The sequence below is a fragment of the Cryptotermes secundus genome, unplaced genomic scaffold (genome assembly GCF_002891405.2).
Source record: "Cryptotermes secundus unplaced genomic scaffold, Csec_1.0 scaffold70, whole genome shotgun sequence".
NCBI classification, from domain to species: Eukaryota; Metazoa; Arthropoda; class Insecta; order Blattodea; family Kalotermitidae; genus Cryptotermes; species Cryptotermes secundus.
In genome coordinates, this window is record NW_019734964.1 from 4186915 (window position 1) to 4204144 (window position 17230).

At 37.8% G+C, this 17230-nt stretch overlaps 1 protein-coding gene across 2 annotated transcripts in view; it reads left to right on the plus strand.

The window, feature by feature from the left end:
• LOC111868988 (prohormone-2) overlaps nt 1–15935 on the plus strand; it is a 36583-nt gene extending 20648 nt beyond the window's left edge. Inside the window, exons 4-10 of one of the 2 annotated variants that reach the window (XM_023860127.2) lie at nt 1165–1503; nt 2394–2481; nt 3181–3336; nt 5554–5663; nt 7758–7954; nt 12909–13013; nt 15617–15935. In XM_023860127.2, coding sequence (XP_023715895.1) covers nt 1165–1503; nt 2394–2481; nt 3181–3336; nt 5554–5663; nt 7758–7954; nt 12909–13007 — 989 coding nt within the window. In that variant the 3' untranslated portion in view covers nt 13008–13013; nt 15617–15935. Of the gene's footprint in view, nt 1–1164; nt 1504–2393; nt 2482–3180; nt 3337–5553; nt 5664–7757; nt 7959–12908; nt 13014–15616 lie in introns of those variants that run through there. The other variant, XM_023860128.2, reaches the window with a different exon arrangement.
• Nucleotides 15936–17230: the final 1295 nt, after the last annotated feature.

Here is a 17230-nt window from a genome sequence, read left to right on the forward strand (position 1 = left end):
CTACAAAGAGATTATGACATAAAAAAAAATGTATTGCGGAACTGGTTAGAGACCTGATGAACCACGATAATGATAGAAATGAAAAACAAACAGATATAAGGAAGATTTGATGTATTGGAAAGTAACCTGACTAAACTGTGTAAACTTGCATTCTTGTTTTTGTGTTACTTATGTTTATTTAATCATTTATTCACTTGAGACTGTAATTTGACTGTATAAATTTTAAAATGTAATTTTAAATTACAGATAGCTAAGACAGTTTTGTCGTTTACAATTTAATTTGAATGTATTGTTTTACAAGCAAAATAACAAAAGAAAAAGCATACAAATATGGCTTGTAATTTTTACCATTTACTTTTTCTTGACAGTTTCTGAATCAAACTGCATATTTAAATTGGGAAAATTCATAACATCTTCAGATATATACATATATTTTAAGTTTAATTAAAATTAAACATGATGTGAACTGACATCTCGAATACATACCACAAGAATGCATATCTGTGCTCTTCACATCCAAATTTATTTTGTAACATAAACAGAAATTACAACATAGACACTGATATAATTATATGGTTTGAAATGGGACCTCCTCTTTGATGAGAGGAGAGGTTGTGACTACTCTGAGCACAGCAGTAATTTTCTGCTGGCCTTTGTCCCAAGAGGGACTACATTGGGTTCTTAGATTGTAAATAATGTGCATAATCCTCTTATATGCTGTGAAAGTATATTTCTTTTAAAAGTTTGTGATGATGGTCTATTAATACAACTATTGTGTTTCTGGACATTATCCATCATCCTGCTTTTATTTAGAACACAACGTTTTGAAGATTGGATTCTGTCTCCATCTTCAGAAAATACCCAGTTGGACCTAATTGACAGAGAGAGTCCCTATCTCTGGAAATATGGATTAGCTCTATCAATTGGGCCCAACTGGGTAGGTTCCACCTGGAGACGGAGACAGAATCCAGTCTCCCAAACACTGTTTTAAATAAAAAAAAAGGATAATAGATAATGTCTAGAAACATAATAGTTGTATATTTTCTTGGTATTTATATTTTTAAAATGTTTACATTTTGATTTCATGAGATTCCTCTAACAATTACCACCCTTAGTTCTGAAATCAGCAAAAATAAATCATCATAATATCCAAAATCATTCCAGCCTCAAGCAAGCATGATAAGGATGAACTTCCAACTGCACTACCAATTGCCATATCAAGAATCAGTAAGGCATGGGACAATGGGAACAAAATTGGACATCATGAGCAGCATGGCAATGAGGGAAAATCAACAGGGCGAAACATACATTATCCAGGAGGCCAGAGGGTTCAATACTCCCAGGAATTAGGCAATGGAGACTTGGTTGATCAGCAAGAGGGCCAGGGTAATGGAAAAACTGTGTCACAATATGAGAAGGGTTACCAGTATGGTGTGGGGAAGGCAGCACTTGATAAACATGTTGAGAATGCTCTCCTCAAGTCTGAACTGTATGGTGACCCTGGTAAGTTATCAGCTGTAGATGCCATTTCCTTGTATGTTATTCTGACATTGTGCCAACTAAGGTAATATTGTCCAAATTCATTCAACTATTCAGGTGTCTGACTTATTTAAACTCTAATGGACACTTTTTAGCCTACTTTCTTTTATTTATATGGAAAGAAATGTCCATACTATAATGTCCACATGTTTGTACACCTCAAATAACTTTTCAATCAAATGATGAATTTTCATGAAACTTGGTATGAATATCCTAGTATTATAGGCCACCCTATTTTATTGATGTTTAATATCCTGTCATAAAAATAACAATATGACACTTGTGAGAACTTCTCAGGTGGGAACTACATTAGCACTACTTAGATTCCTGAAATTCTGTGAGGTACTGTATATTAGAAATATATGCAACTTTTGTAAAGGTAATTTTTGTAGAATATAAAACAAAAAACATTCCATCTGCACAAATTTTATATTTAGCTTTCCTTCTTTGGTAATAACTAAGTGGATCATTTGAGATAAACAATTATGTATCATTAATGTACCAATTGGTGGCATGCAGTAGCATAGTTGGTTGAGACATTATGCTACAAGCCGGAAGGTTGCAGGTTTGAGCCCAATGAGGTGGATTTTTTCTATTTACCCAATCCTTGCAGCCGCACTAGGGCCCTGGGATTGACTCAGCCTCTAACAGAAATCTTCCTTGGGGGGGGGTTTAAAGAGCGGCTGGAGGGTAAAGCTGACAACCTTACTGCCATCTGGGAACTGACTGTCTAGAGAAAATGTGGAAGCCTTGATATCACACAACCCTATCAACCTTAAAAGCCTGTTACAGGGATAGATTTATGTTTTTTTCCCCCCTTTTCTTCCCTTAATGGATCAATTAATTTCTTTCAGGTGCAGTGAACCAATATCGCTACTATGGGGGATCAAATGAAAGGAAACGCAATCAACATCTCACATATCAACCACCATCAAAACGCAGGTAAAATCTGAATAAAACAAATATTTGTACTCAAGGACTTCTTGGCAAAGTTTTGAGCATCAAAATATGAATCAAAGAAGGAATTTATCTCTTTAGTGATGACTTCTATTCTGATAGTACTCTGACTTTAAACAACAACAGTTTTCAAACAGAGCATGGACATAGGTTCTAGGCCTCATGAATATGAATTTTTTTAAGGTTTTTAATATTTGTCTTAACACTCATGGATGGTTTGTGCTGTGCTTGGTTTATATACCCTATCTTGTGCTGGTGTCCTGAGTAGGTTACACCTGAAGATGAAGACAGAATCCAGTCTCCAAAATGTTGTGTTTAAAGTAAAAAGAGGACAATGGATAATGTCCCGAAACATAATATATTTGTATTAATATACCACTGTTACAAAATTTTTAGACCTAACAGGGCCTAGACTAGTTTCATCTGGCTCAAGGAGGGCCAGTATGGGCTTTTGTGAACACAGTAATGAATCTTTAGGCTATATAAAGGCACTGAATTTCTTGACTAGCTGAACAACAATTAACTTTAATATAAGAATTTTGCTCCATGCAAAAAGATAACTTTACCTTCACCTACATTCAGTGACTCATCTGTAACATGAAGTGGGGTAATTTTACTTTAATAAAGTCAGGTAAATATCTGCAGCTCATTTTATGACACACAGACTGACAACATTAATTTCAGCTACCGGCCTGAGTTGCCGTTTGTGTTGCCTACTGATGACCTCACCAGCAGCAGAGCCAGGCTGAAGCGAGACCTTGGGCTTGATCCTGAAGATGTCCTCACTGTGTTGTCACTGTGGGAAGCTGAACATCGTATCAAGGCTGACAACAACCAAAGGTAATGCAGACGTCTTTGTATGGATTCAATCACAAGATAAAATTCCTTCTTTCATTGTACACTATATAACTATGTTACAAGAATTACAGAGTCTACCTAATATCAAACAATGCAAGAGGAAGACCATAATTTAGAAAGGACTGACAAGGAAGAAGCAAATGCGGCATCCTTCACAACACTGTCCTATTATTTAGCTGGATTAACTGAGGACTCTCCAAATATTTGTCAAAGATAGCCAATATTGGACTAGACATGAATCAGGTACCCAAGTAAACAAGACCAATGTATTATCACTGAACACACTGAGCAACAACAAAATTTCTCATCAACTTTGCATTTAAAATCTTTGTTGCGTTTTTAGAACACTTTAATATGTACGTTTGTGACTGTAGGCAGGGTTTGGATCTGCGACTGACCACCTATACACACCACTCGGAACTACAAACTTTTACATTATCGCTGATCTCCACGCTTTACAAATCACCACAGCATACACAGACTAGTGTTCTCAGTCTGTTACAGTATCCACTAGCTGTTAACTGGCAACAGATTTTAATATGCGAACTATAACAGCCTCACTGAATTCACATTCAAACATTACACATAAAATCGTCTCTTCATTGCCTAACTTTCAACTGAGCACTCTTGCAACTATTTTCTCCACAGCCTCAGGTACAGAACTATCTCTCAACTGACAACTCCCAGGCTGGCGGCTATTTCACACCAACCCCCTAGTCTTCTTTTCACAAGATGACTTTCAACTGAACTGGGTTCAAGTCAAAGTCAAAGTCACATTGTGACTGACAGTTGATCAGTCAGTCAGTAGGTCTTCGTGTCAAGCCGCAACTGAGGCTCATGATCAGATATTTATTCTGTTTGACAGTTACGATCTTGGTTTTGTGGGGTGCCCTCTCTGATGAAAGGATGGGTCTGTCATTTGTATATGCTGCTGGCCCTTCCCTTTTCATTGCCTCCTATGACTTGCAGGGGCATGGTGGAGGTATTCTACCCCACCTTCCTTATAACCCCTTTGCCAAGACCAAGTAGAAAACACTATTTCCAACAGTAACTCTAGTGTTGTAGAGGCAAGATTACAATGCTGTTGCATAGCAACGGCTGTTGTCTTGTTGGTTTTGAGGTATTTGTCAAGTAACGAATCTCTATGCCATGATACAATTATTATTTGTGAATGACAGAAATACAGGTGGAAGGGAGACAGCCCCATTCCTCCTGCTTATAAAGGTCTTACTCAGGTTTTGCATAGTGGGGGGTGGAGTCCAGCTGGGTCCACTCAGCACATTGGCCACTCATTGGCCTATTGTACCTGCACTAGGTGATTATGATGCTGGAGAATTTGGTGGAATAAAGATTGGCAGGGGAAACCAAAGTACTCAGAGAAAACCTGCCCCAGCGCCACTTTGTCCACCACAAATCCCACTTTACCAGACCCGGGCTTGAACCCGGGCTGCCATGGTGGGAAGCCAGCAACTAACCACTTGAGCTATGGCGCAGCCTTCCTATGCAGGTTGGTCAAAGAGCTATGAAATTGGAGTAATAACCCTAGGTATTGTATTTGAGGGCATAACAATATGAAGAGGTTTTATATTAAGCGACTGCAACAACTGGCAAGCTGACAAACAAATGAAAAGCTAAACCCCAGAACTTTATGTTTCTATTAGTGTCCCAGGATCAAATTACAAGACATCTTGTAGCATACATAAAATTGTAACTTTCTTGTTTTCTACTATGAACCTACTAGAGAACATCCGAAGATATTACGAAATTTACTCTATACTCTTGCTAATATTTGCAGCATAGGAGTTATAAAACTGCCATGCAAGTACTGTAGTAAACTTTTCTGGCATGATCTGAAACCTCATTTTCATTATTTCTTTTTAATTACATGAGTATATTTCATTTTTTTTTAATTTGAGTGTTATTTACATTTCAAAGTTTTATCTAATACATATTGGAATAATATTTATTTAAAAATAATATGATACAACTCTTGTATCATTCTATGTTCGCCTTCCTTGCTACATATTTTCCATACAGTTCAATGATGACAAATATTTTGGGCCATTTCAAAAGGTTTCACGTATTCATCAGAACTTCAGGTCACTTTATCATCACTTCCTGATGATAAATAACCACAAATTTAGTGTGACATGGACCATAACATGATTTGTAAAATGCAACTTGTTGATTCTTTGTCAGGCTGGATCCAGCTTGGTTCAGCTATTATGGTCTAGACACGCCTGAATCTTTCAGAGGAGAGGAAGGTGATGAAGGGGGTGAAGATGACGAAGATACATCTCAAATTGATGGTAAGCTTATTTCCCACTGTCCATCTCATTCTGCTATGAAAACATGTCAAATTATATGGTACACCAGCACTTGAAGGACCAAGATGATGACTGGGGGATCATATTAAAATTAGGTTAATAACTGAATTGGGTTAATGAAAACATGGCCCAATGACGGGCTATCATTTATAGCACCAACGAATTTGCAGGTGTTGCACCATACAGACTGCAAACATTAAAGCTTGGTTTTCCTGTCACAATGAAGCTCAAAGCTGCCTCTCATTCTATGTATTCCAGTGATATTTCTCCAGAGGTAAAGCTAATTAATGGTACTAATTAGTATCCAGTTTTTTTGGCCAAGCTGCAGCTCAGGCCAGTAGATGCTAACTTTTCAATGTGATGGCCCAGAATCAATTCCAGGTCACTTCATGTGGGATTCGTGTGTATAAAGTTGCAGTTAGGACAGATTTTCTTCAAGTAATCTAGTTTCCTTATTCAATTCTCATTCCAACAAGTGCTCCATTTCTTCTTCCCATCGTAAGGAGCTAATACAGTGGGCTACTGATGACCCAAGTACCAAGGGATCTCAGTCACACCCCACAGCTCAATGGAGCCATTATTTAATTATCCTTGACCATGTATGCATGTGAATTAGAAACCTCTAAACTAGAGCTGTCGTACCTTTATTTCACCTCCATTCACTGCAGAGTGAAAATAGAGTCAGGAATTCTAGCCAGCGTTCTTCAGAGGCAGACAACGTTGATATCGCCCTCAGCAAATGCTGTTTTGATGTGATCAGAGCTGAGCACTGATAGGAGGGATAACAAAACTATGGCCAAATTATAGTAAAGTATGCATAAAGAAAGCTTCATAACTTGTACTCTTCTCCAAGTACAATTAGAATGATCAAGTCAAGTAGGATTAGGTGGGAAGGGCATGTAGCACAAATGGGGGGAAAGAAGAATGCATGTAGAATATTGTTGGGAAAGTTGGAAGGAAGGAAACATTGGGAAGACCAAGGCATAGGTGGGTGGACAATATTAAAATGCATCTGAGAGAGATAGGATGGGATGGTATGGATTTGATTGATCTAGCCCAGGATAGGGACCAGTGAAGGGCTCTTGTGAACATGGTAATGAACTTTCGGGTTCCATAAAATGCTGTGAAATTCTTGAGTAGCTGCAGATTTGGCTTCTCCTCAAGAAGGGCTCAGCTCCGTAAGTAAGTAAGTAAGTAAGTAAGTAGGCCGTGCCATAGGTCAAGCGGTTAGTCGCTGGCTTCCCACCGCGGCGACCCAGGTTCGATCCCGGGTCTGGTCAAGTGGGATTTGTGGTGGACAAAGTGGCGCTGGGGCAGGTTTTCTCCGAGTACTTCGGTTTCCCCTGCCAATCTTCATTCCACNCATGGAAAGGTTCATCTGTCTCATAGTCACAGGTTCCTTTTCTGTGACACTACTAAATGGATTTAAATGACATTCTAAATTGGTGTCTGTACCAAGGATATGTGGTAAATTTAATTTTGATTTGTGTTGGTCAATACAATCTCTACTATTACATGAAGCTCAAAATAAACATTATTTCCTCAATAACGGTTCAGCAAATAAAAAGATGTTACATAATATAAAATACGATACAATTAAGTCACTAAGTTTTATTTTAAACATCTTTTTCTAGATATCAATATTAAATAAATATATATGAAAAGTATTTTGTGACCATATGAAGAGATATTTGTAATGTGAACAGCTTAGCAACAACGGGTTTGTATCTTCACTAAATGAACATCAAGACCAATAAGGTATACAAAAGCAGGAAGTATAAATTTGAAAAAAATATGTCTGTTCAATTAAAGACCACCTTTCCATTCTCATTAATTTAAAAAGGCAACAGAATCTTCCAAGAAATTAAAGGAAGATTAAATTCAAAATTAACGTATTGCATTTATTTTGAAATTGAACTTAAGGTTCAGTTTCCCTTGCAAATGACGCAGAAGTCACACCTGGTTAAATAAGTTTAATGAAACTCACTGTTCACCATTAATGCACAGACAAACTTTGGAAAGTGTTAAAAGAAGCTAAATGTCAAATACTTGAGAACACTCATATGTTTCCATGAGGTGGATGGCTGGAAGGACCAGTATCAAATCCATCAGCTACCCCTCATCGATATCGCCTGGAGAGGCGTGGGGGATACTATTACCCAATGCTGTCTACCCCTCAGCAGTACCCCATGTACCCTGCACAAAAGAGAGACAGCAGCCAATGGGGAGGATCTGCAAAGGACAAGAGATTCATGGTCTCCAGGAAGCGTCAAGCAAGTATTGATAATGTCAACAAGCTAGTGCATGATTCTGCTTATACAGTTTAGTGCATGTGCTTATGAAACAGAACAAGTCTTCAGGCAACACTGAAGTAAATGCAAGGTGGTTCAAATATGACCGGGACTGATTTGTGTGTAAACAAGCCTCACTGCGCAGCAGCTGTGTGACCTCAAGAGAGTGAAGCCACAACCTCCACCCTCCCTCCTCTTCGGATTAGAACCTGTTCAGTCCTGTATGGGAGTTGCTAGAGTGATAAGCGAATGGAAGGTACCGTGGAGCGTGGAACAACGTATTGTGATCAAATTCCTCCTTGGAGAAAATGTGCCATCCGCTGAAATTCACCACAGGCTCCAACAACAGTAGGGGGAAGAGTGTCTCTCATGGACCCGTGTGTTTGAGTGGTGTAAGTGCTTCAGAGAGGGCAGAGAGTGCATGGAGAATGAAACGCATGATCGTCAGCCGCGAACATCTGTCACCGAGCCAAACACTGATCGTGCAGACGCACTTATTCGTGAGAATATGCACATCACTATCAAGGAACTTGGAGCAATGCTGTCCATCAGTGCTGGTAGTGTAGAAGATATCGTGAAATACCACCTGCACTATCGCAAGGTGAATGCACGGTGGGTACGACGCACTTTGATGGATGTGAACAAAACGGTGTGCATGCATGCTGCCAGTCGTTTCCTACAGCAGTTTGAAGATGATGGTGATGCATTTTTGAAGTCTATAGTGACCACCGATGAAACATGGGTGCACTACTTCTTCCCAAGTCCCAGCAGTCATCACGCGAGTGGCAGCATACCAGTTCTCCCAAAGCCAAGAGCGTGCGGAGAAGCCATTCGGCAGGAAATGTGATGGCAACGTTCTTCTGGGACTGGCAGGGGGTTATCCATGTAGACTTTCTGACAGATGCCAGAACAGTCAATACAGCTTATTATTCAGACTTCCTGGTAATAGACGTGAAGGAAAAGTTCCGATCCAAGTGGAAGACAGGTGGAAAGCGGGTAGCCTTCCTTCAAGACAATGCATGACCCCATATGGCCAAAATAACAATGAAAACACTCCAGAAATTGAAATGGAACATTCTGACACATCCGCCGTACAGTCCCGATTTGGCCCCAAGTGATTTCTATCTGTTCAGAAGGCTCAAATCAGACTTGCAAGGCATGCGGTTTTTGGACAATGAAGCCGTCATCCAGACTGTCTGGGAGTGGATACGCCGCCAACCACAAGCCTTTTTTTGAAAAGGGCATCAGGATGCTTCCAGAACGTTGGAGAAAATGTGTTGACTCCAGAGGGGAGTACGTTGAAGACTGATATGTGCAAGTAAGTGTTTGGCAAGCGGCCTCCGTAGTCTAGAGGTAATGTTCCCACCTCATGACTCGTACTACGTGGGTTCAAATACCCGGCGGAGGTCATCGAATTTTTAAGGGCGGAAAAATTCAGGGAACAAGTCCTACGGGAGGGACTTTAAGCCGTGAGTCCCGTGTCATAGTTTTTCGGCACGTAAAAGAACCTCATATCTCCAAAGGAGGTCACCGAGCCAAATTAACGGACGTTTCCTGCACAACAGCAGTCTCTAATACCTCTGGTAGATGGGGGAAGCATTATAGATACCTCTCAGCTAGTAGAGCCGGTCTCGCTGGCTCGGCGGGACTGATGGTAAGCACCAGAACCAGTAGGATATAGATACTGGTAGAAATCATAGAGGGAAGCACAATGGACCAATACAGGTCTCAGTGCATGGGGAAACCCACCCTCTCCAATAACTAACTAAGTGTTTGGCAATTATGGTTAAAAAAATCAGTCCCGGTCATATTTGAACCACCTTGTATTAGCACATACAACACATATTATATTTATTTATGGCTAATGCATGCAAAACTGCAAACAACTGAAGGTTCAAATGATGGCAGAAACTACAAGACACATAGCTTTGACACAAAGAGCATTTTCCAATGCAGTACTGGAATATTTCACAGACTGGAAGGCAAACAAAGGCTGATGGGATTCAAAAAAGTAATTATGTTTTTGTAAGATTTGATATGTCAACCTTAACCCGATGCATATAAAAATGATCAAAAGATAACCAAGAAGATAAAATGAGTACAGATACCTAACATACAATATATTAATTGTGCCTAAGTGCAAGCAACATTAAAAATAAAGTTGTGATTCACAAATGAATGAATGAATGAATGAATGAATGAACTAATGTAAAATAACTCAACTGAAACTAAAGGCAGTATATCTTCAAATGAAAATTTATGTATTGTACTGAATTGTAAATTAATCATACAAGAATTCACCTGAAGAAGACACATGGTGTCAAACATTCAAAGACATTCTTCTGCATAAAGTATCACACATAAGACACTTCAAGGTAATAATTCTTCAAGTGAAGATAATGGACAGAATACGAAACACATTCATTCATATCATGGTCAATAAGTGGATGAAAGGACCTTTAAACAAACACAATGTCATAGTATGAGGAATGCTCACAAATAAGACCCCAAATTAAATTCTTAATTGATACCAGACTGATTCTTGTATTATTTGAAATTCTCTGTTCTTTTATTCTTTTTAGATGAAAGTAATCATGAACACAAACAATATTATGTCATTAATGTTTTGTACGTAATAAAAGGACAGAGTTCACATGAAAGATATTAACATTTATTTCTTGTCTTCTTCATCTTCCTTACCTTATGTTGCTTTTTGGTAGCATAGGTGGATAAGCACAAAACTGTTTACTCAGACTGAGATCTGCTTATTCATGCCTGATATGGTTCAAGTATCTAGGCTTGATGGTGTGATGAGAAATAAGTGTTATTTTCACCTACACAGCTGTGTTATCACAGTCTGAGAAGTTAAGACATAACCCTGTAATTTTTAGTTAGGACTTTTTATAATGAAAAGCAAAGATATTTTTGAGACTAATATAATTACAAACCATCAACATTCAAATGACTGTTATATGTATATGCACTACTTATTTCTTCCATTATTTGATGATGCCGTATCAACAACAGATGATATTTAGCATCAAATAAAACAACACAGCAAAATGAATGGGAATAATAATGTATTTGTTTATATTTTACTTTAAGACAGTGTCAGTAACTCAAACTGTATATCATCAATGGATCAGACGTTAGTTAATAATAAATTGTAAAGGATGTAGAATGAAGTGGTCATGGCCTAATTTACATAAAGAATTTTCCAGGAAGGACTGAATAAAACCATAAAAACCCTCAGTTAGGAGAGTCAGTGTCCTGACTGAGATTGAAGCCATACGTGTTACTCCTTGAATTCAGTAATGCTTGCTACCTTCAGTCCAGTATCATTTGCCTTCTTACCTGCTATCTAACAACATAAAAAATAGAACATACAAAACTATAATTTTGCCTGTGGTTCTGTATGGGTGCAAAACTTTGTCTCTGACATTAGGGGAGGAATATAGACTGAGGGTGTTAGAGGACAGGTTGCTGAGGAGAATATTTGGACCAAAGTGGGATGAAGTGATAGGAGATTGGAGAAAACTGCATAATGAGAAGCTTCATAGCTTGTACTCTTCACCACGTATAATTAGAACGACTAAATCAAGAAGGATGAAATAGGCAAGACATGTAGCACGAATGGGGAGAAGAGGACTGCATATAGGATATTGGTGGGAAAGAAAGAAAGAAAGAAAGAGACCAATAAGAAGACCAGGACATAGGTGGGTGGACAATATTAAAATGGATTTTAGAGAAACAGGATGGGGAAGTATGGACTGGATCAATCTGGCTCAGCATAGGGACCAGTGAAGGGCTCTTGTGAACATGGTAATAAACCTCAGGAAGTTTACGTGTTACTGCTTGATCCAACTTGCACAGTTATGGATAATAAGTTGGGAGGGACAGACGTGGGGTGTGACAAATTTAAAGCACTGTCTTAGCATTGGACTGGAGAGGACTGAAAAACCCAAGTGTGAAGATCCAGACTGGGATCTGAATAAAGTACCTCTCTAACTGAAGGTAAGCTATTTGACCAGTAACTAAACCTGATAAGTAAGTGTATGTTAATATTGTTATGCATGCAGTAAGATCAAACACAATGAACCATGCTATTTACTTAAAAATATGAGCACAAAACAAAAACACACAGACTTATAAAGTACATTATTATACATATTCATGATTGTTATATTTTTGCTTTCAAAATAAATGATATATTGATCAGTAAATATGTAAACCATATAAGGAAACATAACATATTAGTACAGTAGCGATGAATATATTCAGTTAATGAAACAAGATTCATTATAAAATTATTATATTCAACATTTTCCTCTGTCTTAAATATATTTAAATTATATGACATCAGCTTCCTCTGCTTCTATCACAAGGTGTAAAAATGGGAAAGGATCTATTCGGTCATGCCCATTATACAAAGTTAATTTCTATCACTGTACAGTGACCGACAGTGGAACTGTCCATAACCATATGTCTATTTAAACTATATATAAATTTCATAATAATTCCTGTCAAACATAACAATTCACCAAATAACTCGCTCAGTGAGTTGTACATAATGGATTGTGGGTGAGTTATTTGGTGAATTGCTGTGTTTGACAGAAAGTATTATGAAATTTATATACAGTATAAACACACAATACGATGCATTCCTTAAAGATTAAAGGGTACATTTAAATTACATATTGTTTTGGAAACAGCAATGGTTGAGAATAGCTTTATTTAATGGGCCCAGCTGCATAGGATCCTCTCACCTTCATGTACCTTACAATGTAAGCAGATCAGCCTCTGAAATAACAAATAATTTAAATGTACCTAAGACCACGTCCAAGGATATAATTTTATAATGAATAACTGACCACTGTCATAAATCTTTAATGGATCACAACAAGATTCATCCTCATGAATCACTTTCCTTTAACAGGTTATCTCACCCCGTGATGAAGTACAGGTACTGACCCAGTTACTGGACCACCCTTATCGTGACCCAGGGGTGCCACTGTACCGCCGTGTTCTACTTTGAAAAAAGGTTACTACACTAATTCCTTTTTGAATCTATTGCTAGTTTTACAACAAAAGGAAATGTATACATGCATATACCAACCTGTGTATGTTCTTGAATTCATTAAGTAAAGCAGATATCAGTGAAATGTCATAGCATTTACTTATTTCACTTATTTATTTATGATTTATTTAATTACGTTCTTAACATTTCAGACCGAATAATGAACTGAAAATGATTTTGAAGGAAGCAGCCATAACCTAAGTTGAGGTACTTACCCAGCATTTCCCTGGAGGGACTGAGGGAAACCCACAAAAAACCTCAGTCAAGATAACTGGTACCCCAGTCAAGATTCAGGATTCAAACTGGGAACTTTCTGAATACAAGTCAACAATTCAGAAGCATTGGCACTTAAGTCAATTTCCCAGTTCATCACCTATTATCATCTGGATAGACTAACAATGATATAGTTTATTACCAGATTCTGTGATTAGTGCATGCATTCATATATGCACACGTTACTGAAGTTTCAATAGATATACACTAAATTAAATACATCCTTATGCATGTGCCATGATATCATTCATAATCCAGTTAAACAATTACTATTTACTTGGTCACAGAGCATACCAGCTCTTTGGCATGTGTTCATTACACACAGTGTAAATAAATAAGAGGTCTGACAATAAAGTTTGCAAACTTGCCATGTGCTTGCTATGGCAGCAGTGGTCAGAAACCTCAGCATGATTTGATGACACTGGCATATCAGCATTTCACACTTGTCTTGTTGTTGATCTATGCCAGTCTTTCAGTCAAATTGTGCGTGACTGTCAGGAGCATAATAGAGCAAGCTAACATTAACTGGAGATCCTGACATGAGGAAGGTGTGTGCAAAAATGGGACCAAAGGACCTGCCCCCACGGCACTCTGTGAGGAATTTTTAAGTAGTAAACAAATAACTGTGCTGGAATACCCTCCCTATTCACCAGATCTAGCCTCCAGTGACATTTTTCTGTTCCCTAAGATTAAAGAAATATTGAAAGGTAGGCAATTTGATATCACTGATGACATCAGGAGTAACATGATGGCAGCTCTGAAGGCAATTCAACAAAACCAGTTCCAAAATTGTTTTGGAGGGTGGACTAGGTACTGGCATACATGCATAGCTTCACAAGGGGAGTACTATAAAGGCGACCACAGTGATACTCAGCAATGAGGCATGTTACCACAATGAGTTCGCGAACTTTACTATCAGACCACATATGCTGCAAATGTTTTTGCGTGAATCATACATGTATATAAAAAGAGCATAATAAAAAGTAAAAAATTCAACAGTCAATAATAACAAAAGCCAAGAGCAGCATCGGCAAATGGCATATAATGTATCCTAATGTCTGTATTTTGAAATAAAAAAATAATATGTAAGAGTGAAAAAAGTATGCATATGAAGTATGGCTGGAAAGCCTCAAGGAAGGAGTGCACTTGAGACACCTACACACAGATGGAAGGAATCTCTAAAGATGAGGACTGGATTGTATTAAGATTATATTCTTCTGAGCTGTGCTTCTACATAGTTTCACTCTTCTACCTTTAAGATGGAGGCAGAAAATTCCTAGAAAATATTGGTATCTACCAATATCTACAAAATTTCACTACATCACATTCAAAAAGACCACAGTCTTAATATTCACTGCCATGAGAACCTCTAATTTCAAACTGATTAAATTAGACCAAAACAGGGCACAATCGAGCAAACATGAGAGAAACTGGTTTTCATAAAAGAGGGAAATTTCTTGATTACCTAAGTAACCATAAACTGTTCAGGAAAGACAGTGTATTATGAAGTAGGGTAATTATCTAGTTGGCCAGTTTGTTCTGAAGTGACTACACAACAGAACATATTGTGTCATTAAAGAATAAACTAGTTAGCCAGATTGATTAACCACAGCAGATTTCATTCTGGTTGAATTTTCTTTGGACACCATTCACAGTCTGGATAAAACTGTGTATGTTTTGGATGGTGGCCCTGTTTCTTTCTTCAGGCAGACAAAACAGATATATATATATATATACTGTGCTGCCTGTTTAAAGTTAGTCCTTATTGTTAGGCCTTGTTTCCACGGCTAATGTGACCAGTTACTGAAATGTCATAAATTTTTCTTAAAAAGACTACAATGTCCTAAGAAAATACTCTCATGATACATTTATGACAAGGTAACACACACAGCAGAGTTATTCTACATAATCTCAGTTTTTCAAGCTCTTTTTCCCTTTTCATTGAACCTGAAGGTTTATTACAGTGTCCACAAGAGCCTGCCACTGGACTTTATCCTGAGCCAGATGAATGGAGTCCATATTGTTATATCATACTTCTCTTGAGATCCATTTTAATAATATCATCTCATCTACTTCTATGCCTCGCACATGGCTATCCCCTTGAGGGTTCCTGACTAGAATTCTGTATGCATTTCCCATCTGTACTGGACATACTACATGCTACATGCCCCGTAATTCTCATCCTCCTTGATTTCATTAGCCCTGTGAAGAATACAATTAGAACCACATAAGAGTATTAGTAAGTAGAGCTTCTGAATTCCATGAAATAATTCCCTTCTTATGCTTTGTTTCAGTCTCCACTTTGAAATACCGTACATCATTTCACCACATGGCTACAGATTAGAAATAAATGCAGTTGAATTCTCACCAATATCCACTGAGTAAATGAACCAAACAGCAGCTAACGGGATGTTCTACATAGTGTTCAGTGTTATTGCACAAATATATTGTCATTACTTATCACACATCAGAACATGTAAAACTTGTACCAATTCCCAGTTCTGGGATAACTTTTATGTTTAATGAGTTAACTTTATTTTATTAAAGTGAAGAGAAAGGAAGTTTGTACTCCTTTCATTTCTACTTAGAAAATAAAATTGACCAACAAATTAACCTTCTTAAATTTATTTCCTTAAATGCCTTCATGTTTCATCGCTAAAACAGAGTTCAATTAAATCTCATATTAGGTGTAAAATATAAATATATAAAATATAAACTCTAAATTACAAAGGCTGAAATCAATCTTTACTGATTCTCTTAGAAATAGTCTGTACAAAGCACAAAATATAAATGTCATTAACATCTACAAATTACCATCAGATGATACATAAATAAAATACATATCAGAGAGACTTCAAAGGATTCTGACGATGGTGTATACTGTACTTCTTTTGGCTTCTTTTGGACTTCGCCCATCGTCCGGTATATAAAAGACAAAAAAACCACGACGTTTCGGAGACTGCATCTGTCTCCGTCTTCAGGTGGATAGGGAAGGGTAAACCTACTCAGTTGGGCCCCTTAGAAAGAGCTACAGTCCAGTGATTGAGACTAGCTCTTTCTAAGGGGCCCAACTGAGTAGGTTTACCCTTCCCTATCCACCTGAAGACGGAGACAGATCCAGTCTCCGAAACGTCATGGTTTTTTTTGTCTTTTATATACCGGACGATGGGTGAAGTCCAAAATAAGCCAAAAGAAGTACAAAATACATATCACTGAATTGCAAATTAAAATGAATCCATTCTTTAAACTAAAGATATGTCATAAAATTAAGTATTAATACAATAAAATCATATGAATTGAAATGGAGGTCAGCTGTGGCTTTGCATATAGATTGGTTTGTATAATGCAATGATAGTAAATATTAAAGAAGTGAAGTGGGGTAAATGATCAAGTTTGCTTGTGTATGATTTAATGGGTATGTACATATGTATATGTATATATACTTTGTAATGTGGATGACTTGTTTGATGGTGGGAATGTGGTTGAGTCAACAAGTGTATAAATGGATGAGTTTCTTACTTGCATTCTTCTTGCTCTTAAGGACAACTACTGAGGCAGCATACATACACATTTGGTATTTGGAGATTAGCCGGGAAGAAATCTTGTGTTGAAAGTGTGTTGGCCAGGGGGGGGGGGGGCTATGGGGGCGTAGTTGCTGTTAGCTATCCCATAGGATTGGCATCTCCTGGATGGGCAGCAGTATCCATATTGTGCTGTAAGTATTTAGGGCACAGGCATTTGTGCTGTGGTGATGAGTGATATACAGAATCCTTGGTTGTACTAAGTGTCTGAAAAGTTTGATTTGTCTTGTTATTGTGAGATCTGTCACAACAAGATAAAACCTCCTGTTTGTCAGTTCCACCTTCTTTCTCACAAACAGCACAACATGGAAAATAATGTAGACAGAT